Genomic DNA, 27,008 nt, shown 5'->3' with positions numbered 1-27,008 from the left:
TGGGTAGCACCTCATATGTCTTTTAGTGGCCAAAAAAGGGGGTAAGTCTGAATATGGAGGATGGAGTTAATACCTTCATCTCCTGTATCTGATTCACCACAGAACAAGTGGTATGAGGATGGGCATTATCATACTGCAGGCACACACCCCAGGACAGCAAATCATGATATTTTTTTTTCAAATTGCTGACTAAATGGTTCAGAGGCACATCACAATATTTTTCATTCATCATTGTGTTTCCTCTCTTCAGATAATGTTTCGGAATTGCTCCTTTATGTTCCAAGAATACAGTGAGTGACACTTTCCCGGCTGATACTTGGGTACAGACTTTTTTGGTTGAGGTTTGTATGACACCACTCTGAACTTGCACTTTGCTTTTTTTTTTTTTTTTTTTGTTATTTGGTTTTTAGGAGCATTAGCAACTAAGGCCATATTGCTCCGAGGATATGCGGTGGTCAATCCCTGACCTTTCCGCATCCTCCGTATTTGGTGGTTACGGGCTCGAACCGCGGTCTAATCAAGAAGCATGTGCTACACACTGCTGCTCCTGCCCACCTGGCTACGGAGGCGCCCTTGCACTTTGCATTCTGTAATAGTGCACCCAGGAGGATTCATCTCCAATCACTGTGTGTTCTGAAAAGGTGTCTCCTTTGTGCTTATAACCATCCAAGAAGCACAGAACACACATTAAGTCATTATTCTTTCAATTGTGGTGCTAAACTCCAAGGAATCCATCAAGCACTTTTTTTGAAAGTGCAGCTCTTCACTAATGATAATGATGCGAGGAATTTCACTCCTTGCTGATGATTAGTGTTGGTTCAGCATGTTCTGAACCAATAATAATATTATATGCCATGGCAGTTTGTTCAATGGCGATGCTGTATTCCTCTTATGAGTTCTTCCACTGCTATCATGACTTCTGGTGCTATGGCACAATGTGCTTATCCATCCTATTTGAGGAAAATACTCAATACTTTCAATTGGTTTCTTAATCTTATTCAACAACTTGTAGATTTGATGTTGACTCATGCTTCAACATACAGAGCCAACATTTAAAGATGCAGCACCCTTGCAATACTGCAACTATACTGCCATCTTGAAATTGATTTCTTACAAATAATACCAGCAGATGGTGCTGTGTGTGCACTCAGTGTTTGCCAGCAAACCAGTAATCTGATATGAGATTATAATCAGTGTTTACATAATATTTGGAACCAAACAGAGTGGCCAGCATGTGAATTTTATGTTGGTTTTGCGATTTTCATTTGAATGAACTTTGTGCATTGTGTGCACATGTGCAAATGTGCATGCACATATTTGTGTATACAAGGTACATTCAAAAACTTCCTGGAATTTTACTATAAAAATTTATTGAGTGAACAGTTGGGCTTACTAAGCTAGTCACCTTCAACGTACTTTCCTTTTGTGCACACATTCACACAGACACACACTTGCTCCATCAGTCTTCCCAAGCTTTGAAACATTCTTTAAAATCATGTTTTTTTAGTGCACATAGGGCCTTTTTGTGTTTTCTCTGACGTCATCCACTGTAGTAAGATGAAAACCCCGAAGTCCCATTTTCAATTTAGCAAACAGCCAGAAGTCAGGTGGGGGAACAGGGAGGCTGCTACATGACTATAATTTTTTTTTTTTGCAGCCAAGAATTGCTGTGCTGCCATCACCGTGTGACTGTGCCCATTGTTATGGTGTAGGATCCAGCCCTCCTTCCATTTTTGAGATTGTTTTTGCTTCACATTCTCTTGCAAACATGTTAAAACCTCAATGTAGTAAGTAGCAGTAATGCTTCTCCCCTATCACAAATTCATTGTGCACTGCCATCACCGTGTGACTGTGCCCATTGTCATGGTGTAGGATCCAGCCCTCCTTCCATTTTTGAGATTGTTTTTGCTTCACATTCTCTTGCAAACATGTTAAAACCTCAATGTAGTAAGTAGCAGTAATGCTTCTCCCCTATCACAAATTCATTGTGCACTATGTCCTCATTGTTGAAAAAAAATTACCAACATGACTTTGACATTGGATTTTGTTGCATGATACCTCTTGTAGTGTTGACATTTTTGTGTGCTGATTCCACCCTGGTCTCGGGGTTATAGGCAAACACCCAACTCTCATTCCCAGTAACCACTTTTCTTAGAAAGCTTGGATCCTGTTTAGATTTTTGGCGAAGGTAAAGAAAGCCAACACGAGAACCACAGGAAACTTTGGGAAACTTTTAGCAGTCAAATGTGACTGCTAAAAGTTTCCCAAAGCTTTTTCCAAAGTTTCCCAGTACTGCAGCTTCTCCTTGCATTCTTGATAAACAGATGGTGTGCGTGTGTGTTATTGGTAATGGCAGCAGAAGTCGATAACGATGTATTGATTAGTTTTTTTCTCATTATTAAAAGCAGATTATTGGAGTTCATGAATGTAATGCCTTCGTGGCTGAAATTTACTTACGGGTACACCCTCCAGGCTGCCTCAGTCTTAGGGTGTTTATCCCCCTTCCTGCTGTTTTAACCCTATAGAAAAACAACTTCTACTGCAACTACCAATAACATGCACCGCCTGTAGAAGTTGTTTTCGTATCGGGTTAAAACAGCGGATAGAGGGGATAAACACTCTAAGGCTGAAGCAGTCTGGACGGTGTATGCATAAGTAAATTTCAGCCCACTCATGAACTCTGATAATCTGCTTTTAATAATAAGAAAAAAACTAATCAATACATCATTATCAACTTCTACTGCCACTGCTGATAACACGCACCATTTGTTTACCGAGAATGCAGGGAGAAGCTGCAGTACCAGGAAATGCTTTTGACCAGTAAAAGTTTCCCGAAATTTCGTATGGTTCTCGTGTTGGCTTTCTTTACCTTAGCAGATTTTTCAAACAAATCACCTATGATGGCTTTCCTATAGTCCATTTGATTATCTGACAGCAATCAGGGAACTTCATTACTTTGCACACACAATGCATCCCTAAATCTTGCATTAGTATTGTGTGTACCAAGTTCAATTTCATGAGCAATCTCAACAACTTAATATATTCGCATATCATTTCACAAAGTTCTTTCACTTTTGTGACATTTTTGTTGTTTCATGATGTTGAGAGCATCCGCTGCGAGGTACATTTTTCAGTGTTTCCTGTCTGTTTTTAAACCAATTAAACCACTTGTAAACTGCTGTTTTCTTTAATGCATCATCTCTATAAACTTTCTGTTACAGAGAGAGAAATGCTACAGAGTAGTTGCATTGTATCTGTAGTTCAGACTCTGACATTCTGCAATCAGTCAGCTGTGACACACAAGTGAAGTGGTCAAGCCAGTTCCCACATAGCACATGTGCACACCAAGGTCAACATCAGTACCCCATGAAACCTTATTGGCCATAGTGCAAACCATTTAAATACCAGTGTGCCATTTCGGGAACTTTTTGAATGTATTTTGTGTATATACACTGCCCTACCATTAAATTTAGACACTTGCATATCTACAAATAACTTTTATTTACAGGAAAAATAATAATGTGTGCTGAAACCTTTAGTCTTTATGACAAACTGTGGCCTCCGTGGAAATCTCTCTACCAATTTTTTGTAAATATTCTGCGATATTTTCTGCCATTTGACCTTTAAAGCGGCAACCAGTTCAGCTCTATTTTTTGGGCAACCAATTGTTAGGTCCTTCTGTAACTGTAGATAGCAAACAGTTGGCTTCTGATAGTTATTATTTGGATATATTGAATGGTGCTGGCTCTTGATAGTGTACTACTCCATGTATCCTATTACTAATAATTGGCATTATTTTTTATTAGGGTTATGTGCACATGCATGTATGTATATATATATGTTTTGTCTTTTTTTAGGGCTTTCTCTTTGTTTTTAGCTAATGGCACTCTTACCATTTTGCTATTGTATAATTAACCATCCTATTTCTTTTTGCTCTCTCTAGAGTTTTACTATTTGCTGGCTCAGGCAACTTCTGTTGCCATACTTGATTTATGCTTTTGGTTTTCATTGGGTTATTTCTCTCTTTACACAACTCATAACATTTCACATACTTTATCTAATTATCCATATATTCCCGTGTGTGTGGGGGGGCAAATTTATAAAAAGTGAGAGAAAGCTGACAGATGGAAATGTAAAGAGCACAAGGTGCCAAACTAGTAGGGAAAGGATAGAAAGAAAGAAAGAGAAGTATTAAAGGTGGATGACAGGGAAAGTGAAGGCAAAAAACCTAAGTGATACATTGAATTATAAGAAATTAAAGGCTGAATTAGAAAACCAATTAGATGGAATTAAGCTACAAAGGAAAAGTAAAAAATGATTAATATTAATGATTACAATAAAATAGCATGCATCAAATAAGGGGGTGGAAAAAATTTTTGATGTACGAAAAATCTAAATATGTGAGAAAAAAAGACAAAATAATAAGATATTTGATGCATGTTATAAATAATTGATACCTAATCAGGTAATTCATCAGGGACTACTCCTGATCATCTATCAATAAACTGCATTTCTATGCCTACGTATAGCTATGGAAGAAAAAAATATTAAAATTATACTTTAAATTCCTTCGTGCCCACAAATTGAGAAACACTGCTGTAAACAACTTGTAGATTGTCATATTTGTAAACAACATCAATACAGCAAGTTTCATTCATTGGTAATTTATTAGGAAAAAAATCAAAAGATTATTCATTTTTGCACATTATTTTGAGGTTTTTTCATAATAAAATAATGCCTTATGGAGTTTTTATTGCAAAAGGGTGTTCATAACATGGGGAATGCCTGTACTAATTTATAATTCATGCTCAGAATCAGACACATTTAGATAATTCATTATGAATCATTTAACAATAAAAGAATAAAAAATAATAAAAGCAGAATGAGAATAATAAGCAAATTCTTTTTAAGATCAATCCATTTATTAGGTCTTTCATTGGGAAGCAGCTTAATAGCTCCTTTAAAGTAGATTAATACCTTGTCATGTATATGTAGTAAGGAAATTTGCTTCCAGCCAGCAAGTAGAGAGTGTGTGTGTGTGTGTGTTTTTTTTTTTTTTTTTTTTTTTGTTGCTGTATAAGCTCACTTTATTGCATCATTTGCTACAACTAATATTAATATCTGTTTAAGTGTATGTTTATGGGCTGATGTTGTGCAGGCTAAAAAATCTGTAATAACTTGTGGGGTAAAACTTTACTCCTCCTGCATGAGATTGACTGACTATAGCCTCAATTGAAGAGGTCTTTAAGAATTCCTTCAGTCTGTGTGAGGATTTGAACTCAAACCTGTTCAAACAAGTGACAAACTTGCTATACTATCAAGAGGAAATGCATATTGCAATTGAATTTCTTACTTTTGTATTGTATGTTTTTGTAGTTTTTAGTTTATTAGTGATCTGCTCAGCCATGTTCTTTGAGCTTAGCTATACAGTAAACCTCTGCTATTTGCGGTATCTGTATTCGCGGTTTTGCGTATTTGCGGTCGCTGATTTAATATAAAATGAAACCTAAAAAAATATGAATTTTAAAACACTGTGAACATTTTCTGCCATAAAAAAACATGGGTGTGGCTAAAATTATCTTTCCCGGTCAAAACAGCGCTCAGTGAGTGGGGCAACAAAATTGCGAGCGTGGATATTTCTCACTAATCCTTGTTCAGTATGTGTTATGCGCTTGTCATGGAAGGTTTCGTTGTTTGCTTTTAATTTATATGCTTATAAATTGAATAAATTTATCAATTTATAAATTGATATGCTTACAAAAGTGATACCGTTTTTCAGTGTAAAACAGACTTTTTCGAGTGTGTTAATGGAAGAAAGTGACTTTATTGTGGACAAGTTCTTTCTAACCCATACAAAAATATGGCTACGAATAACAAGGGAAATGTTAAAATATCAAAGAAGGTGATGACATTAGCGAATAAAATTGAGTTATTAGATAAAATTTTTAATGGTGAAAGTGTCTCCTCAGTGGCAAAACATTATAAAATAAATGAGTCAACGGTACGATCAATCAAGAAATCGGAAGAAAAAATCCGCCCTAGTGTCTGTGAAAACGCACTGTTTCAAAAATTTGCTCTGTAACTCTTGATGTTAAATTAGAAAAAATGGAAAAGGCTTTAAATCTGTGGATAGAAGACCGAACTCAAAATAAAATTCCGTTAAGTTCACTCATCATTCGTGAAAAGGCAAAACTCCTTTATCAACACTTTAGCGAAACTGGTGATAGCACTGGCAGGAAAAGTTTTTTAGCTAGCAAAGGCGCTGGTTTGAAAGATTTGTTTGAAATTTCTATTAAATATTACATTTAATATTAAATTGTTTCTTATTTTCATTTCGATGCCATCTGCTTGCATTTCACCACCAAATACGGAGGATGCGGAAAGGTCAGGGAATGACCACCGCATATCCCTGGAGCAATATGGCCTTAGTTGCTAATGCTCCTAAAAACCAAATAACAAACTAACAATAACAGCTTGCATTTCACTATGTACTGTCTATGTACATAGTCATATTATGAAGGTACATATAATACATACATAGACAAAATTTTAGACTACTTTTTCTTGTATATTTCATACTTTGGAACGGAACCCCTTTATTACTATGGGAGCCATAACTCAGTATTCGCGTTTTCGGTATTCGCGGCATTTCTCAGGAACGTAACCCCCACGAATAGTGGGGGTTTACTGTATTCCATACATGTCATTAAAATTTTAATGAAGGATATAAGTATGTCATTATGCATTATTATATAATCAGAATTCTTATTAATAATAGTTGATACAAAATAGTCGGTTATGTAGTACCCCCAACTACTTATTTATATTTCTATGTATTGTTTTCTTTCTTATTATAATAATAAACATTACTTAATTTCTTAGGCTTCTGAAAACTTGATGATTGATTGTGCACAGAAACTCACAGTCATCATTCAGCAGATCATAGAGTTTGCCAAATTGTTGCCTGGTTTCTTGAAGCTCTCTCAAGATGACCAAATTTTACTTCTGAAAGCAGGTAAGTAAAATCTATTCCATTGTATATAAACCTCCATATTTATTATGTTGAAAAATAAATTTAAGTTAAATGAATAGTAAAGAAAGAGTATAAAAGGTTAGTAAAATAAATGGTAGTGGCTGTAAAAGCACTAAAATACATACGTGTATTTTATAACAAAAAATTTAAATATGTAAATTAAGAATATGTTAGTAGGATGATAAGCCAGGTAAGAAGGAATAGAAAGAAAACCAAACAATTATAGCAACGACTATTTCATTTTAGTGATATTTCAGAGGGATGCTACTACGAATAAGGGTATCGCAGAAGAAATAAGTTCCTAAACTAATATAGAATAAAAACCCATTAACATAAATTTTTGCAGTACTCCCCTGAAATGGCACTATAAAATGAAATTGAAGACCAACCACAACAACGTGACCATTACTATGTAGCAAAAATAAATTAAATTGAATTAAAACCATTGATCCCCAATTCATCAGAATGCCACAAGATAACATGGTAACTTCAACATTAGTCCGGTGGTGGTATCGATTGCTTGTCTGGCGATGTGGTACTACTGCTAGGTTAATGTATAAGTGAATCACCAGGATTAAACCTCCCCAATATTTTCCTGTCACCTGATAAGAAAATATTTAATCCTGGTGACTCACTGGTTGGGGATTTATTTATTTTTTTTTGTACCTTCTTAATAGTGTCTTTAGTCTGTATGTGCTGCTTTTTTTTATCTTTTGGTACTGTTGTTCACTTTGTGTAAGTTAAAAGGGCCCTGTGAGGCTATGCAATATTGTTTGCATTACTCTGTTGTGTCTGGTTAAGTACAGTTCATTTGTATAGGGAAACACTGCTTTTCATCACCATGGCATGTTTTCCACTATCCGAAAGCTTCTCAAAGTTCATCACTCACTTTTGTGGGTATTGTCGCAGAAAATAAGAGAAAGTGAGGTATAGTTGGTGGCTGAGTAAATCAGCTAACCCATTTATTTGCATTCCAGAAGGTTATCACAATTGTATCCTGCATTACAAAAATGTCCAGAATATTATCTGACATGTAGTGTGCATTACACGATGGTAAAATTGATGCTTCCATTGGGGGGGGGAACAGTTCTGTGAAAGAAGAGGAGGAAAACACATAGTTGAACAAGTTTTGTGCTATGCGTGATATCAGCAGAATACTGTACACTGGTTCATGGAGATTTTTTCTTCCTTTATGTTACTCAGTTTCTCATTTTTGCATTTTGATGCATTATTACTTGTTTGAGAAAGTAAACTATGGTGCTTGTAGTGTTATAATTTTTCATAACTGTATTCATTGTTGGTATGGGTGTCCCTGATTGTTTGATAATATCAAATTGTGTCAAATTTGGATTATCATCTACTTTCTTTATATAACACATTTCATGAATTGATTATACTTAATTAAGAAAAGTCAATTTTTTGAATTTTCACACAATCAGTATGAAATTTCAGAAAAAAAAAGTTACCTGGGCACAGTAATCTTTTGCAGTAGTGATGGTGAACTGTTTCCAGCCTGTGTACCTAAAACTAAGCTGAAACAAAAATTTAACAAATTTTGCATGTCATTTGGTAAAAACTGATTACAATTAGTTGTCTTTGTTGATATTATGAAAAGGGAAAATACAAGTCAACCATCATTAATCCAGCCACCGGTAATCCGGTTCCACCGCTAATTCAGACATAATTTCCGTGAACATAATTATTTCGAATTTCCTGGGTCGGTGCACCGACCTGTTGCTACTGTTTTGGTGGCATTGGTTGCAGCATCAGCTGTTGGCTCGAACTCGTAAACACTGGCAAGCCATTCCCACTTGTTTTTCTGCATTTATTATTATAACCTGCTCACATTTAGCCCCAGCCATACTTCCAATGCATAAAGGAAGTGCCTCTCGTGGTGTAAAGTGCAGAGACCATACATTGTCCATAGCAGATAAAGTTGAACTTCTGAAAAAACTCGACATGGTGTTTCCTGTGAGAAGTTTAACTCTGCTTAAATTCCAGCAATTTCTCTGAGTTCCTCTTATTTTAGTAATTTTCTTTTAACCATTTTGTTTTAGATTTTTTTCTTTTTACAACACACTTGTACAAACTTGTGGAAAAACATAACACAATATGATGGATAATACGGTGCTCTAACGAACTTGTTTTCACAAAATCTCTAACAATGCTGGCAAACTTATTGCAGTGTTTGAGAGTTTATTTTATCTCAATTAGTTTTATTGCATCGCTTGCGGTGCATGCAATAAACTAATCACAAACGACCTTCATATGTATGCCGTAATAGTATCACGCATATGTGGCCGACACGGCTTCTGAAGAAATGAAGTAACATACTGTGGGCCATGTCAGCCACATGTATGCAACATAAAAAAAAAGTTGTTTTTTTTTTATATATTTTAAGTGAAAAAATGACAACACTGACATTACAATATTTATTTTAGAATTACTAATCAAATTATTTGCTAAATATTTTTTGGCCCCTGAGAAAATTTTTTCTTAAACTGGCTGGCAGTCAATGTGTTAAAGGTAGGAGGAGGTGGTTAGTTGTTGGGTAAACTGTATGTGCTAAAATAATCACCCGCGATCCGGCAAACTCACTAATCCGGCACCCCACAGGTCCCAATGCTGCCGGATTAGTGATGGTAGATCTGTACTTTTCTTATGAGAACGTTGTTGCTGCATATTTTTCACACAATTTTGCTAATGGTTTTGACCACTAAATGTGGATAATAGACCATAAAACAAATTGGTCTTCAGATAAATGTAATTTTTGTATAGCATAAAATATTTGAGTGGCTATGTGTCTGTATATTTTCCAGTTCTTGCCACTTGAATCATGAATGCCATTGGTCTGCTATCACTGTCCTGTGGCAATGTGTTCAATAGTATAGCAGCATTAAAACTAAATAGCTTCACTGATATCAACTTTGGCAATAGCCATACTGAAATCGCAGTTGTTAGTTGCTAAAATCACAGCACTAAAAACTTATTATCAGTGGCATCATTGTTTTTTTATTGGCTAAAGTTCAAGGAAAAATGAAGGTGGCTCAAAAAACATATTAAATGAGTAAATTGTTACCTTATGAATTAACATAAGGTAACAATAAAGGTAACTTAATAAAGTGTTTTACATAGAAAATTATCTTAAGCATGAATATTGTAAATAGGGTAAAAAAATAACACATTCAATGGAAAACTTGATCAGATTTTTGACAAAAATATCTTCGAGAAAAAATACATTAGGTAGAAATTTCTTAAGCAGGTTTCACGCTGTAGTATATAACAAATACTCCGGATAAATTGGTTCAGTGAAATTTCTGTCAAGTATGTTCACTAAAATTCAAAGCACTGTATAAATTTTAGGTCCTGGACAGTTTGAATTACTAAACTAACATTTTTTTGTAATGTAGGGAAACCAGAGGTGTGTTTCCATTTTTTATTTAAAAAAAAAAAAAAAAAAAATGGAAACACATGTGCCAAACCTGTAATATAGTAGTACACTGGTGTGCAAAACTTAAGGACTAACACTATTTCTAAAGGTTACAACCACAAAATTTTTACTTAAGGTACTCCTTACTGATGAGAGTAGATTCAGTCTCAGCAGCGATTCTGGACGTCAGCTAATCTGGTGAGAGGATGGCACACGGTATCACCCAACAAACATCACTGAAAGGGATCGATATGGCAGTTGAGGTGTTCTCGTCTGAGGAGGCATTATCTTGGATGGATGTACACAACTCCAGAACTAGAAGATGGTATTGTAACCGGTGCACGCTACTGTACTGAGGTAATCCTTCCCCACGTGCATCTGTTCCGAGGTGCCACTGGCCCCGAGTTTGTGTTTATGGATGATAACGCCACACCCCATCGCACTGCAACTTTTGATATGTTTTTGGAAAGTGAGGATATTGTTCGTATGGATTGGCCTGCCTGTTCCGCTAATCTAAATCCCATCGAACACATATGGGATGCTCTGGTGAGGTGCCTAGTGGCACATTCACACCCACCAGAAAATGTTCACCAGCTAAAGATGGTGCTGGCAGAGGAATAAACGATGTTACCGCAAGAACTTATCAACAACATTGTTCTAAGTTTGGACAGGCGGTGCAAAGCCTGCATTGACATTAGGGGGTGGCCATATCTCTTACTGAGATATGGCCACCCCTTCCCTTGAGACCACTCCTTCCCTATGAGACCACCTCTTCCCTTTGTTCCATCTTTGGCAGTGATGCATCTGTATCATGGCAGCCAGTGCTATGTTGCCATTTTTGAATAAAGTCCTTCTGTACCATTTTGTATCCGTTGTTGTGTCGGTGTTGTTTTCTTTCATCATTTCTGTACCTCACGAGGTTCCATTGGTATGCTTTTCCCATATCCAGGCCACTCCTATGAGAAGCTACAGGTGAAAACCTGACTGGTCCTTAAATTTTGCACACCAGTGTAATAGTAGTAGTAGAGGTGGTGGTAGTAATAATAATAATAATAATAATAATAGTAGTAGAGGCTTGTGATACAAGAAAGCATTTTAAAATTTTAGCATCAGCCAAAAAAAAAAAAAAAAAAACATTTTTTTTCAAAAAATCCCTCTAAATGTTTGTCCAGTTCCTCCTTGGATTTATTTAAGCTATCGACTTCCACAACGACAGATGGAAGTTTGGTCCAGCAATCAACTACCTGCTGGCTAAAGCAAATTTCTGTATATCTATTCTATAACTGTCTTTTCTCAATTTGAATTTATGCCCCCTCAGGTTCGTAATCTGAGCAATGGGAAGAATCCCATCAGAATTGAGCCTTCTCAACCTATTCAAGGCCTTATATACCTCAATCAGATCACCTCGCAGGTGCCTAGTCTCCAGCCACTGCAATTTGCAGAACTTAAGCCTTTCTTGGTAAGAGGACCCCTTCATTCCCCTCACCAGTCTTGTTGCCCTTTTCTCTACACGCTCAAGCAACTCTACATCCTTCCTAAAATGAGGCTTCCAGACCTGTGTGAAGTATTCAAGGCGTGGCCTGATTATTGCCTTATACAAAGGGATAATCACCTCCTTTTCCCTACTAGCAATATTCCTGTATATCATTGACAATACCCCATGACCTGCTCTGGCAGCCTGTCTGCACTGCTCAGAAAATTTCATATCTTTTTTTTTTGTGTCTGTCACAAACGAATCTATGCTTTAACTTACTTTCTTGCCATTGTGTATTTCAGTGTCTGTTGGGAACAGATGCTGAATTGGTAAACATTATTTTATCATGATTGTTTTCTTTAAGCACTTTTAACCTGAAATGTTACACATATAATACTTCTTACTTATAAAATTGAAAGTTGCAGATATAAGAAATTAAGTGTTTTAGTCCCAAGAAATAATCCCAGGAAATAATCGTTACCACTAGTCAATGATTATTTCCTTTTTGGTCATTAAACTTGACCAACATGTAATAAAATTAAAAAAAATACCATTTACAAAATGTGTATGTGTAACATAAAATTTTCGTGTAACTTCTAAATAAAATGGCACTATTATAAAAGTGGAACTTTTGTGTCCTGTTTCATTTTTGTTGGGACTATTTGGTATCTCCACTTCATCTTTGTCAGGACCACGGGATACTTCACTCAAAAATGGGATGATCCTGTTAAAGGAAGCTGGTTCCTGCACTGTAATGTTTATGTTGTAGCTTACTATTGTAGGAGGAACTGAGTGAGCAATGCAGTCTGTTACCATGCCAGCAGGTAGAGCTGATTAGTTTTATTTTGTAGGAATTGAGCAGAATTTGTTAAAAATGTTCTTTATTAAAAATACATGTATAATCACATAAATTTATGTATACTTCCTGGATGCTATTCTTGTTACAGATATCAAATGTGATCATTAGATTTATGTAATAGAATGTTTTGATACCATTCTGTCTTTGTTTCTTACTGCTTGATTAATGAAATTCATCAGTGTGTATTTTTAATTTAGGGAGCTTTGAAGTCAGTATCATTCGCATGAGTATGAATTGTGATCTGGAATCAAGGACTGTGCTGTATGGTGAAAGCTATCTACCAGCAGATGCCTTTATGACAAGAGGTAGTGTTAAATATCTCATGGTAGCTAGGTTGCAAAATATTAATCTTTATTGCTTATCGCCAAACTAAATTTTATAAATAAATTTAGCCTGCAAGATCTTTGTTTTAGTAACTTTAGAAATAACAGAATTTCTCTCAGTAACCAATATTATTCATAAATTGAAAACTGGTCCTTATTGTCATTTATTATAAAAGTATTATTTATAATAAAATAGCAAGGCATTTTAATAGTTTTATAAATGTTTTAATGTTTTTTTTGAAGCAGTAAGGTCAGCTTTGCTATTGAAGCTAAAAAAACATATTCACTATTGTGTATCCACTTGCATTTTTAAGATACAGTGGGCTTCATATTGAGATCTGGCATTCCTTCCATTTTGTAGATATAACAGATTCACAGGCTGGCTATTTGATAGCAGACTAAACGAAGCCTAATGGCAATAAATAATTAACCTTGGATATGCATCAGCTATAAAAATATAAATAATAACTGATTTAATAGTATGAAAACATATAAAATAAAATATAAATAAAAATATATTATGAAATAAAATCTAGTTGTGCCCCTATTTTTTGGGAGAGGTGGCACCAGAAAATCAAGACAAGAATGGTAGATGGGTTTGAAGGGAATTAGAAGTATTAGAAAGGTTAGGAAAATATTATTTAACGTATGAGAGAGTAAGGGATACATGCATGAAAAGAAAGGGGAAGAGATCAGGGTGAGAAGATACTAAGAAAACCTATAGGAGATAAGGGAGAAGATGAGTGGAATATATAAGAGAGTTAAAGTCAAACAAGTGGCAGAAAGAGGATGATTTTGATAATAAAGAAATAATGGACTGCACAGCATTTTAAAAGGAAATTAATGAAAATAAAGCAATAGGTATTGATGGAGTGTGCTGTTTAAAAGGTTACTAGGGGAAATGGGATTAAGGAAATTAACAGAATTATGTAAGTTAATGTATGAGCAAAAGGTTTTAGGACCACAGTAATGATATCATTAGAAAAGAAAAGCCATGCAGTGAAATGTTAAGATTTTAGAACTATAAGTTTGGCATTATGTGCAGCAAGGATAATGCTAACAATAAGAAAAGCGAAGATAATAAGGATGGAGGAAAAACATGATAGAAGGACAGTTTTGTTTTAGGAGGGGAACAAGAGATGCACTAGGCATGATGATATTGATAGAAAACATCTAGAAGAGAACAAAGATGTATGTATATGTTTTATAGATTTCGAGAAGGCTTTGATTGGGTAGACTGAGTTAAAGTATTGCATATACAGGAACTCCCCGACTTATGTAATACTCAACTTACACAAATTTGACTTTACGTAAGTTTTTGCTGGCTGGTGCAAACTTAAAAAAATATGGAAACATATTTTGCATCTGTGCCCCTATTTTTTGATGGAGGTATTGTGGGATAAATGGAGGTATTGTGAATATATAATGTGAACCCAATAATATATTGTTTTTTTTTTGTAATTCGTTCCAAGTCCTTGGAAGTTGAAAATTTTGTTATATAACTAAGCTATTTATCTCTCTAAAAGGTCATGTTTATAATGGAAATTGCACTGCACTTTCATCATTATCATATGTTCCCATTATAAGAATCAATCTTGAATGCCTTTATGATATTTTTCTGAGGCAAGTTTCTGGAGGTCATGACCGAAAAACAAATCAGTTTGCGCTTTTCTGTTTATTGGGCTTTTCTGTTAGCACAATCTATTATAAACTGGTAGTAAACTTGATCTTATTGCATATTCAATAATCCCGATAACTGGAATTCTGTGGGTTTTAACATTATGGTATTGTGGTGAAATGCATTCCCCTTTACTGAAATCTTCAATCATATAAAAAACAAATTTTCAGAAATGTCTCTTCATTCCTATTTAGTTATTACAATGATGAAGGGAAAGGGACCAGTGGAAAGTGCAAGTGCTGGCAGTGCCAGGAAACGAAACAAAATTGATTTAGAAATGAAAATGATTAAGTATAAAGCAGGACAAAGTTTGTCCTCTATTGCAAGGGAATTAGATCTCACTGTTTCAACAGTCAACGCACTTAAGATCAACAGTGATCACAAAACAATGTTCAGGTGCTATATCGGAGATGGAACAGCTATTAATAATATGGATGGAAAATCAGATTCAGAAGCAAGTGCCCCTGAGTCCAATGACCATTCAAGCAAAAGCAAAAAGTATTTATGAAGATATTAAAGATAAGTACAGCGAACCCCAAGCCAAGTACGTTGCAAGCAATGGGTGGTTTAATAGGTTCAAGCATTTTGCTGATTTCCAAAACATTAAAGTATGCCAGTGCCAATTGTGCAGCTGCAGAGAAATTTTGTGATGTGTTGGAAAAAATTATTGATGAAGGCGGCTATTGAACTCGGCAAATTTTTAACGTTATCGAGACTGCTCTGTATTGGAAAAGAATGCCGGATTGAACATACATTGCCAAAGAGGAAAAGACAATGCCAGGTTTCAAGGCTTCAAAATATAGGGCCACGCTCTTTCTTGGGGCTAATGCAGTGGGAGATTACAGATTAATACCACTTGTTTATCATTCTTGAAATCCTCGTGCATTTAAGGGCATAAATAAAGCCACCCTACCCGTGCATTTCCGATTGAACAAGAGAGCATGGATAACAGTATGTCTCTTTGAGGATTGGTTTAAATGCTGCTTCATTCCCGAGGTTGAAAAAGTATTGTAAAGACAACAACATTCCTTTCAAGATTTTGCTTCTATTAGATAATGTAATGTAAGTTTTTGCTGGCTGGTGCAAACTTAAAAAAATATGGAAACGTATTTTGCATCTATAGGGATAAATGGAGGTATTGTGAAAATATAATGTGAACCCAATAACATTGGTTTTTTTTGTATTCGTTCCAAGTCCTTGGAAGTTGAAAATTTCGTTATATAACTAAGCTATTTATCTCTCTAAAAGGTCATGTTTATAATGGAACTTGCACTACACTTTCATCATTATCATATGTTCCCATTGTAAGAATCAATTTTGAATGCCTTTATGATATTTTTCTGAAGCATGTTTCTGGAGGTGAAAGAAGAAAATGCTGATGAAGCTCAAGCTTAACCAAATGAGGAGCTGAGATGCTTCCTGGACATCCATTACATCTAGATGATTTCAATTTGAACGTGAGAGTCATATTTTTGCCGCCAAACACGACTTCACTCATCCAACCTATGGATCAGGGTGTTATTTCAAATTTAAAAGCATACTATTTACACACATTTTCTCAGGTGGTGTCTGCAGTAGATAGTGAGAAAAATTTTACGTTAAGAGCCTTTTGGAAATCATACAATATTTACCACACCATCTTAAACATTAATAAGGCCTGGGCGGAAATTAATAAAAGTTGTTTAAATGGCACATGGAAGAAAATATGCCCACGGCACATAAAAGGCTTCGAAGGGTTTGAAAAAGACGAGTCAAAAGAGGTTAAAGATAAGATTGTAAAGGTTGCAGAGCTACTTCGGTTGGAGATTGTTGTCAAAGACATTAAGGAGTTAATAGAGGAAGAAGAGAAGGAATTATCTAACGAAGAACTTATTGACTTGCAGGCAGTAATAGTGAAAGAAGAAAATGCTGACGAAGCTCAAGCTTAACCAAATGAGGAGCTGAGATGCTTCATCACCAGAAAGATGGCATGGCATTTTGTGAAATTGCATCAGCAATGGTGAGGTTTGGGAAGGTGGATCCTGACAGTGAACGATTCTTAAAAGTCAACAGAGGGGTGAATGATATGCTTGCTTGCTACAAAGAAATCTACCATGAAAAGAAAAAAGCCACCGTGCAGCTATCCATTAATATGCTCTTTCGTAAGGTTGAGTGGCCGACCCCTTCTAAATCTCCACAGCCCTCAACCCCTGCAGTGGCGTACTTATCAGCTGAAGATGTCGATTCTGGCAACAATACTCGAGAGGTAAAACTTACTGACGTTATGCCTGTCTCCTCTCTTTTTTTTTGTAATTTTATAATTTTTAAATTTTTTAAATCGCATGCTTTTGTAATTTTTCCTGCGCATGAGATAAAAAATTGAATAAATACAATAAATAATCCTATTTACATGCTCATCGAACATTTCTTTTTTGATTCAATCAATTCAGTGAACACAGTTGCGAGTGCCGCACAAGAATGAGGGAAATTCCGACTTACGTAAAATACGACTTGTGTAGAATTCCACAGAACATAGCCCTTACATTAATCGGGGAGTGGATGTACTGGAAAGGATAGGAGTGGATTGGAAGGAATGAAGAATGATTACTAGATTATATTGGGGATAAAAAGTAATAATTAGGGAAAGACATGGGGAAACTAAAATAGTGGATATATAGTAAGAGGTGTGAGACAGGGATGTTGTCTGTCTCTAACCTTATTTAATATATATGTGGAGGAAATGCTTACAGAGGTCTTTGATGGAAATATAGATGAAGGAGAATTGTATGAGGTGAAGGTGGGGATGTTCTTTTCCTCCTTTTTTTGTGTATCTTTTTTAATTTTAGATGCTTCTACCTTGATGAAACTAGAGGGCAAATTAAAAACACTCTATCTTATCTATTTTATCTTAGAAGTTCAGATTCTAAGGTGTAAGGGTAAGCAGAACACTGGAAAATAAACTCACATGGCACTTTGTGAAAACAAAAACATTTAATGATAAACAATTACTGCTATACACACAATTAAACAAATGTTAAATACAAAGTGCCGAGTGAGTTTATTTTCCGGTGTCCTGCTTACCTGTAAGAGTAAGCAAGACACTGGAAAATAAACTGGAAAAGGTAAGGGATTATTTGGACAAAGGAATAGTATTTTAACAATACTATTCCTTAGTCCAAATAATCCCTTACCTTTCACTCTATATGCTAACAATCAGCTGCTTAACCTGCTAAGTACTTCATGCTAAATATGGCACCTTCATTTTACTCTATCATGTAACAGGTAAAGAATTTTTCTTTTCAGCTCTATCAGTCCTAAAATTCCAGTTCTCATCAATAAGCTAAAACCAACCCTTGCATTTTTGTAAAAGGCATACAATATTTATGTTTAACATAAATATACTACAAAAATTAATATTAGTATTAGTAGTGACAAATGATGCAAGAAAGCAAGCTTGTACATTAGCCAAATAATAAAATAAAAAAAAAAAATGTTCCCCACCATCCATTATCTCCAATAGTTTGTCTAGGTCTTTCTTGAATTCATTTAAGCTATTCACTTCCACACCAATAGATGGCAGTTTGTTCCAGCAATCATCCACCTGCTAGCTAAGGGCAAACTTCTACACAACAATTGTGCAACCATCCTTCCTCAGTTTGAATTTATGTCTCCTCATGTGCATAGTCTGAGCAAGTCTCCATGTCTGTGCCTAAGTCTCCAGATGCTGCAATTTGCAGAACCAAAGCCTTTCCTGATAAGAGTATCCCTTTTGTTCCTCTCAGTAATGTCATTGCCCTTCTCTGTACCTGTTCCAGCAGCTCTACATCGTTCCTAAAATGAGGCCTCCAATATTGTATGTAGTACTTGAGATGTGGCCTGACCATCGCCTTATATGATGGAATAATCACCTCCTTATCCCTCCTAGCAAATTTCTGTATATCATTGACAAAACCCCATGAGCAGTCCTGGTAGACATTCTGCACTGCTCAGAGAACTTCATATCTGACTACACAATTATCCCAGGTCTGTTTCATTTTCCACTACACTGATTGTAGTACCTCGCAGCTGGTAAGTTTATCTGTAATTACTGCTGCCCATGTGCAGTTCTTTGCTTTTGTCAAGGTTAAACTTCAATTGCCATTTCTCATTCCATCAGTCCAATTTTTCTAGATCTTAACTGCAGTAGCATACCATCATTACTGTCATTAACCACACTGCCAACCTTTTATCATCTGCAAACTTTGACATTCAGCATGGTATGTATTCATCAGTATCATTAATAAATATAGAAAGCAACAATGGGCCCACACCTGAACCCTGGGGAACCCCACTAATAACACTAGTCCGCAATAAGCAATGTCTGTTGATTACTGTCCTCTGTCTTCTCCCACTTAACCATTCCATTGTCCATAGCAGCAACTTACCCTTAATGCCATACTGCTCCAATTTGTACAGCAGTCTTTTTTATGTGCCACAGTATCAATTGCTTTCCTCAAATCCAAGTATATGATATCAAAATTATTTTTTGCATCCAGTTCATTTGTGACCACATTGTAGTAGTAGTAGTGGCATGTGATACAAAAAAGCAAGTGTATGAGCTTATGCAGCATCAGCCCAAAAAAAAAAAAAATCACACCATTCCCTCCAAATGCCTGTCCAGTTCCTCCTTAAATTTATTCAACCTATCAACTTCCACAACAGATGGAAGTTTGTTCCAGCAATTAACCACCTGCTGGCTTAAGGCAAATTTCCGCACATCTATTCTACATCTGTCTTTTCTTAATTTGAATTTATGCCCCCTTAGGTTCGTAATCTAAACAAGTGGAAGGATCCCATCAGAATTCAGCGTGCTCAATCCATTCAAGGCTTTATATACCTCAGTCAGATTACCGCACAGGTGGCTAGTCTCCAGCTGCTGCAATTTGCAGAACTTAAGCCTCTCTTGGTAAGAGGATCCCTTCTTTACCCCTCACCAATCTTGTTGCCCTTCTCTGTACACGCTCAAGCAAATTGACATCCTTCCTAAAATGAGGCCTCCAGACCTGTACACAGTATTCAAGGCGTGGCCTAACCATTGCCTTATACAGAGGGAAAATCATCTCCTTTTCCCTGCTAGCAAAATTCCTATATATCATAGACAAAACCACATAACCTGCCCTAGCAGCCTGTCTGCATTGCTCAGAAAACTTCATATCTGACTGCACAATTACTCCCAGGTCTTTTTCGTTTTCTACGACCTTAAGTGTAGTACCACACAGTTGGTACTTTTCTCTTGGGTTACTTCTACGCATATGCAGTACTTTGCATTTGTCAAGGTTAAACTTCAGTTGCCACTTTTTAGCCCATCTGCCCAAATTATCTAGATCCTGTTGCAGTAGCACACTGCCATTACTGTCATTAACAACCCTGCCAACCTTTGTATCATCTGCAAACTTCGACACTAAGCCTGATATACCTTCATCAATATCATTGATAAATACACAAAACAACAGTGGACCCAACAGCGAACCCTGTGGGACTCCACTAATAACATTAGTCCACGAAGAGTGGTACCATTGATTACCATCCTCTGTCTTCTCCCACTTAACCATCCTTTTATCCATTGTCGCAACTTACCCTTAATACCATTCTGCTACAATTTGTACAATAGTCTTCCATGTGCAACAGTGTCAAAAGCTTTCCTGAAATCCAAATATATGATATCAAAATTATTTTTTGCATCCAGTTCCTTTGTAACCACCTCATAATAACCAGTAAAATTTGTCAGACAAGACTTTCCCTTAACAAACCCATGCTGTGTCTGAATTATTGCTGCAGTCTTGTATAGATGATCCTGCAATGCATCTTTAACCAGTGACTTCATTATTTTACCCGGAACAGAAATTAAACTAACTGGTCTGTAATTACTCGTGTCACCCATCGATCGTCCTTCGTGAATTGGCGATACATTTGCACATCTCCAGTCTGTGGGGACCTCTCCTGAGTCCAAGGATGCCCTCATAATTATGGCTAAGGGTTTGCTTAGTTGCTTTGCCGCCTCCTTTAATATAACTGGATAGATCCCATCCACCCTAGGTGCTTTTCTTATGTTTAACTTCAACAATTTCTCCTCCACTTTGCTCTCAGTTATTACAAAATCATTAAGTATCCTGCTACAATTTGATAACCTTCTGCGATTTTGAAATGTTAATAACTCCTCATGTGTGAATGTAGATGCAAAATACTTATTCAGTTTGTTTGCTATCTGAGCAGGATCATCAACAGTCGAACCATCGATATCAAGTGGACCAATCAGATTCATCCCCTTCCTTTTAGAGTTTATATAAGTAAAGAAATCCTTGCTGTTTTTCTTAGCATCCTTTGCCAAAGATTTCTCGTAATCTGCCTTCGCCTGCCTAACCTCCTTTGTGACCTGATTACAGACTAGCTTATATCTGCCATAGGCTTCTGAGTCACTTGATAATTTTTATGATCCCATTCATTTCTTAATGTAGTATCCAGTCAAATTGGTCAAACAAGATTTCCCCTTAACAATCCCACGCTGTGTCTGAAGTATAACTGCAGTTCTGTCTGAATGGTCCTGCATTACTTCTTTAACCAGTGATTAAATTATTTTCCCTGGAACAGAAGTTAAGCTAACTGGTCTGTAATTTGCTCTTGTCGCCCTTTGATCCTCCTTTGTGAAATGGCGATACATTTGCACATCTCCCTTCTGCGAGGACTACCCCCTGAATCAAAAAATGCACTCATAATATGGCTAAGGGTTTTCTTACCTCCTTTGCTGCCTCCCTTAATATAATTGGATAGATCCCATCTACCCCAAGTGCCCTACAACTTTTCTCTCAGTTATTACAAAATCATTTATCTTCCAGTTAGAATTTGATAAATTTTTGTCATCAAATTCCATAAAGAATTCCTTCTGTGTGAATGTAGATGTAAAATATTCATTCAGTTTGTCAACAACCTAATCAGGCTGATCAACAGTTGAACCATCAATGTTAAGTGGACTAATGTGATTCAACCCCTTCCTTCTAGAGTTTACATAAGTAAAGAAGTCTGTTTTTATCCCTTGCATTCTTTCCAAAGATTTCTCATAATGTGCATTGGATTGCCTAACCTCCTTTGTGACCTGATTGCAGACTAGTTTGTATCTTTATGTATCATCTGATAATTTATACACAGTCGGACCTCTATATAATGAAATCAATCGTTCCCTTGAAAAAATTCGTTATACAGAAATTTCATTATAAAGAAATACAGTCAGTCCTCGTATAACACGTGTTTACATTACACAAATTCGATCATACACGATTTATAAATAGGGGGAAACGATATCTTATATAACACGAACCGAATTCGCTTATGCACGATTCGCCTTTGTGTTTACAAGAAATGGCAACCGGACATGGAATCCCCCAACTGAACGCAACACGATAGGAATGAAGAGAAGATTCTGAAAATGTATTTATGTTTTTTATATCAGTGAAGGGGAAATGCTTTTCGCCATAATAATGTAAAAACCCACACAATTACAGCTATCGGTATTATCGCAAATGCAATTAGATCAAGTTTACTACCAGTTTAAAACAGATTCCACTAGCAGAAACGCAGCTGGAAATTGTTTTTATTGTTTTATGGTAGTAACCCCCAGAAATGTGCTTTAGTAAAATGTGAGCTAGTGACTTGTTAGTGTGTCTCTACCTTTATGGTGTTGTTTATTCAGTTGCTACACACGCGCAGCTTTGTTTATGTGTATCAAGCATGCCTCCTCATTTTGTAATTGTGCTTTATTCCCTAAAAATGAGTAAAATACTTAAAAGGTGTGAAAAGGAAGTGCCCTGGTGAAGACACTGCAGATTCAAAGAGAAAAAAAGCAATATCGATGAACAGAGGCGGACTGGGTCAAAAATTCTTACCCGGGAAAATTTGTAGCGGCCTCATACTAGCGTTTATGGCCAAAATCACACTGGCCTCCGGCCCACCTGGATTTCCCCGGTAAGGCTTATGGCCAGTCTGCCTCTGCCGATAGAAAAAAAAATATGAAATTGTGAAACGCTTTGAGCGAAATGAAAGACCATGTGATATTTCACGTGCTACTGGCCTAAACGAGGCAATGCCGAGAATTAAAAAGAATGCAGAGAAAATAAAAACAACTTTCATAGCAGGAACAACTCAAAGTAATCAAGTCACGAAGGAGGTTAGGCAGGCAAAGGCAGATTACAAGAAATCTTTGGCAAAGGATGCAAAGAAAAACAGCAAAGTGTTCTTTACTTGTGTAAACTCTAGAAGAAAAAGGATGAATCAGATTGGACCATTTAACATAGATGGGTTGACTATTGATGATCATGATCAGGTAGCTAATAAACTGAATGAGTATTTTGCATCTACATTCACACATGAGGAGTTATTCAATGAGGGGAATGCCAGAAGTTTATCAAACTCTAACAGGGAGCTAAGTGATTTTGTAATAACTGAGAGCAAAGTGGAGGAGAAATTGTTGAAGTTAAACCTAAGGAAGGCACCTGTAGTGGATGGGATCTATCCAGTTATATTAAAGGAGGCAGCAAAGGAAGTAAGCAAACCCTTAGCCATAATTATGAAACCTTCCTTGGACTCAGGGGAGGTCCCCATGGACTGGAGATGTGCAAATGTACCACCAATTCACAAAGTGGGTTTAAAAGGTGACACAAGTAGCTATAAACCTGTTAGTTTAACTTGTGTTCCTAGGAAAAATAATGGAGTCACTGGTTAAAGAAACATTGCAAGATCATCTAGACAAGACTGCCGTAATAGTTAAGGCACAGCATGGGTTTGTTAAAGGGAGGTCTTGTCTGACCAGTTTGATTAGATACTCTGATGTGGTCACAAAGGAACTGAATGCCAAAAATAATTTCGATATCATATACTTGGATTTTGAGGAAAGCTTTTGATACAGTTGCACATGGAAGACTGCTGAACAAATTGGAGAGGTATGGTATTAAGGGTAAGTTTCTACAATAGATAAAGGGATGGTTGAGTGGGGAGACGACAGAGAGTGGTAATCAATGAACACTGCTCTTTGTGGACAAATGTTATTAGTGGAGTTCCTCAGGGTTCGGTATTGGGCCCATTGTTGTTTTGTATATTTATCAATGATATTGATCAAGGTATATCAGGTTTAATGTCCAAGTTTGCAGATGATACAAAGGTTGGTAGGGTTCTTAACAACAGTAAAGACAGTATGCTACTCCAACTGGATATAGATAAGTTGGGCAAATGGGCTGAGAAGTGGCAACTGACGTTTAACATTGACAAATGCAAAGTACTGCATATGGGTAGCAATAACCCAAGAGAAATGTACCAGCTTTGTGGTACTACACTCAGGGAAGTGGAAAGTGAAAAAGACTTGGGGATAATTGTGCAATCAAATATTAAGTTCGTTGGACAGTGCAGACGGGCTGCCAGGGCAGGTCATGGAATCTTATCAATGATATATAGGAATTTTGCTAGCAGGACAGGGATGTGATTATCCCGTTGTACAAGGCAATGGTCAGGCCACACCTAGAGTACTGTGTACAGGTCTGGAGGCCTCATTTTAGGAAGGATGTAGAGTTGCTAGAATGAGTACCAAGAAGAACAAGATTGGTGAGGGGAACAAAGGGGTGCTTTTACCAAGAAAGGCTTAAGTTCTGCAAATTGCAGCACCTGGAGAGTAGGCACCTGCGAGGTGATTTGATTGAGGTGTTTAAGGCTTTCAATGGGTTGAGCAAGTTGAATGCTGATGGGATTTTTCCTCTTGCTCAGATTAAGAATCTGAGGGGACGTGTAGATTCAAATTGAAGAAAAGCAGTTGTAGTATAGATGTGCGGAAATTTGCCTTTAGCCAGCGGGTAGTTGATTGGTGCAACAGACTTCCGTCTTTTGTTGTAGAAGTTGATAGCCTAAATAAATTTAAGGCTGAGCTGGGCAGGCATTTAGAACGAATGGAGGGGGTGAAATGGGTGGGGGTTTTTTTTTTTTTTTTTTTTTTTGTTTGATGCTGCATATGCTTGCTTTCTTGCACCGTATGCCTCTACTAATGCTAATGCTAAACTAATATAATTAAATGCAATAAATGACACTGTTGTATTCACCAGTTATGCAGCAACAGTATGTATTATGCTTCAAGTTTATGTTATATATATTATAGGTTAATGTTATATGTGATTCGCTATCAAGTTTACATTATATGTCTTTTGTTATACCATTATGTTTGTAAAGTTATAAGTTAATAATAATAGATAATAAATTTATCTAATTACACCAAATTACATGATTTGTACTTTTGAGATACGTAGGAGCTACTTGTTTACTACAATTAAAAACTACAGTTCCACTACTATGCACTACAGCCAGTTATGCTACTATATTCACACCAAATCACAGATACAAAAACTCTGTGAATATTAATGTTTTACGTTACATACTACATGATAAAGTTAGATTATTAAAACACATATGCATTTCTTGTTTAATACGGTGTGACATGTAAGGAATTTGGAGTTCTATCAGTCCTAAAAGTTAATAAGTTAAAACTAGCCCTTTCATTCTTGTGAAAGAAGTTTACATTATTAATGTATAATGTATATGAACGTTTATTCTGTATACATTGATGCCCTTAATTATTTTGAAATAAAAAATTGGGTCCTCCTGCTGAAAAGACACATTGTCATGGAATGGTATCTTTTCTAGGGATTGCTGACAAAAAAAAATGGAATGACCTTACTTTCACTCTACTTGATGCTACTGCCAATACCTTCTGTTTTCCTTCTATAGTGAGAGCTCGTTAATGGTTCAGGGGCCGCTCCTCCTTGTTTGCCTTCAGAAACAAAATATTTTTCAAGCTGCTCCTCTCTTTGGGTGTTAGCAAGGCTTTCCATTATTTCTGAGTCTGCCTTTCTTCCTTTAATTTTTCCACTGTCATTGATTTACATTACTCTCATGCACTCTGACTTGGATCAGCTCCTAGATAATCTGCACATCCATCCTACTTGTTTTAGAAATTGCAACAAATATATCTGTCCAGGACACTCAATTGAGTATTTACTCCATAACTGTACTCAAACTCAAACTGAAACTATTATGTTAGGGCTACCAATAAGTTCTTATTTATACCCATATATGTATTATGTCTGTAAATTGTGTATGTTCTTTGGTCGATTTGCCTGTTTTGCTGGATGAAAAAACCTCCCAGTTTCTGGGGGAAAAAAAAAAATTTTTGCTACCTATACCTGAGACTGACTAACTCAGCCACAGAGTGAAAAAGGCCCATTAAAGTTCCTCGCGTTATCGACGGGATTCAAACCCGGGCCTTTTCTACCCGATGTGGGGAGGACTGTGACGATACCACTGTGCTACTCCATAACTGTACTGTCATTAAGAGTCTGGCATAATTTTCACTCTGCCATACGAATCTGCACCCTTTCACTCTCAAAACTGGTGCTCTCTTCTTTCTGTCAAAAAATCTTATATATATTCTGACAGAATTTCTTTTATTTCCATATCTAGCAATCTGAGCCTGTTATTTTCTCCTTATTCAACAACAGCCTATCATGGGAATTGGGGGATAACGCTTCTATTGCATCAGACAGTAATTGCAAGGCATTGCATTGGCCTTTTCTATAAATACAGCATTGGAAGGGTATACATGCTCATTAGTATCCTGTTTTGTGGAGATGTAAGCATGGCTCTATATGTTCAGTCGGCACCAAGAAAAAAAAGTGTAGCTGTTGCTCTGTCCCAGGAAAGGCTTTCTACCCGTGCTATCTCTGATAAAATAGGCTACCACCAGTCAACAGTATCCCGGATGCGAAAATTAAAACGTGAAACCAGTGATGTGAAGAGAAGATCTGGATCAGGCCGTAAGAGAGTGACTACGTCTTCACAAGATCGATATTTTAAATGGCTATTCTTTGTAATCGCCATGCTATAGTACTCCTGATCTAAAACTGGACTTTGAGATGGCCTGGTGTTGAAACAAGTGCACGAACTATCCAAAGATGGCTTTTGGAATGTGGTCTGCATGCCTATTGGCCCAAGAAGACGAAGCCTTTGTTGACACAACAAATGAGGAAGAAGCGACTTGCTTGGGTTAAAATGCATGTTTCATGGACAAAAGAGCAATGGAATACCTTCATCTTTTCTGACGAATCGAAATTCAACCTGCATGGCTCGGATGGGAAGCGATATGTCAGAAGACGAAAATTGGAGGCAT

The 27,008-nt window shown here is 36.5% G+C and overlaps 1 protein-coding gene across 2 annotated transcripts in view; it reads left to right on the top strand.

Moving 5' to 3' along the window:
- The window catches only part of LOC150075305 (putative nuclear hormone receptor HR3), a 163,025-nt gene that overhangs the window by 109,068 nt on the left and 26,949 nt on the right, over nucleotides 1-27,008 (top strand). For both annotated transcript variants that reach the window (XM_090389177.1, XM_090389178.1), the window contains exons 7-8: nucleotides 6,883-7,015; nucleotides 12,994-13,101. In XM_090389177.1, the coding sequence (XP_090245303.1) occupies nucleotides 6,883-7,015; nucleotides 12,994-13,101 (241 nt within the window). The remainder of the gene's footprint in view (nucleotides 1-6,882; nucleotides 7,016-12,993; nucleotides 13,102-27,008) is intronic.

Source organism: Mastigoproctus giganteus, chromosome 14, assembly GCF_048544385.1.
Source record: "Mastigoproctus giganteus isolate SK-2022 chromosome 14, ASM4854438v1, whole genome shotgun sequence".
NCBI classification, from domain to species: Eukaryota; Metazoa; Arthropoda; class Arachnida; order Uropygi; family Thelyphonidae; genus Mastigoproctus; species Mastigoproctus giganteus.
The sequence above is the reverse complement of the archived record's forward strand: the minus strand, read 5'-3'. Positions and strand labels throughout refer to the sequence as shown.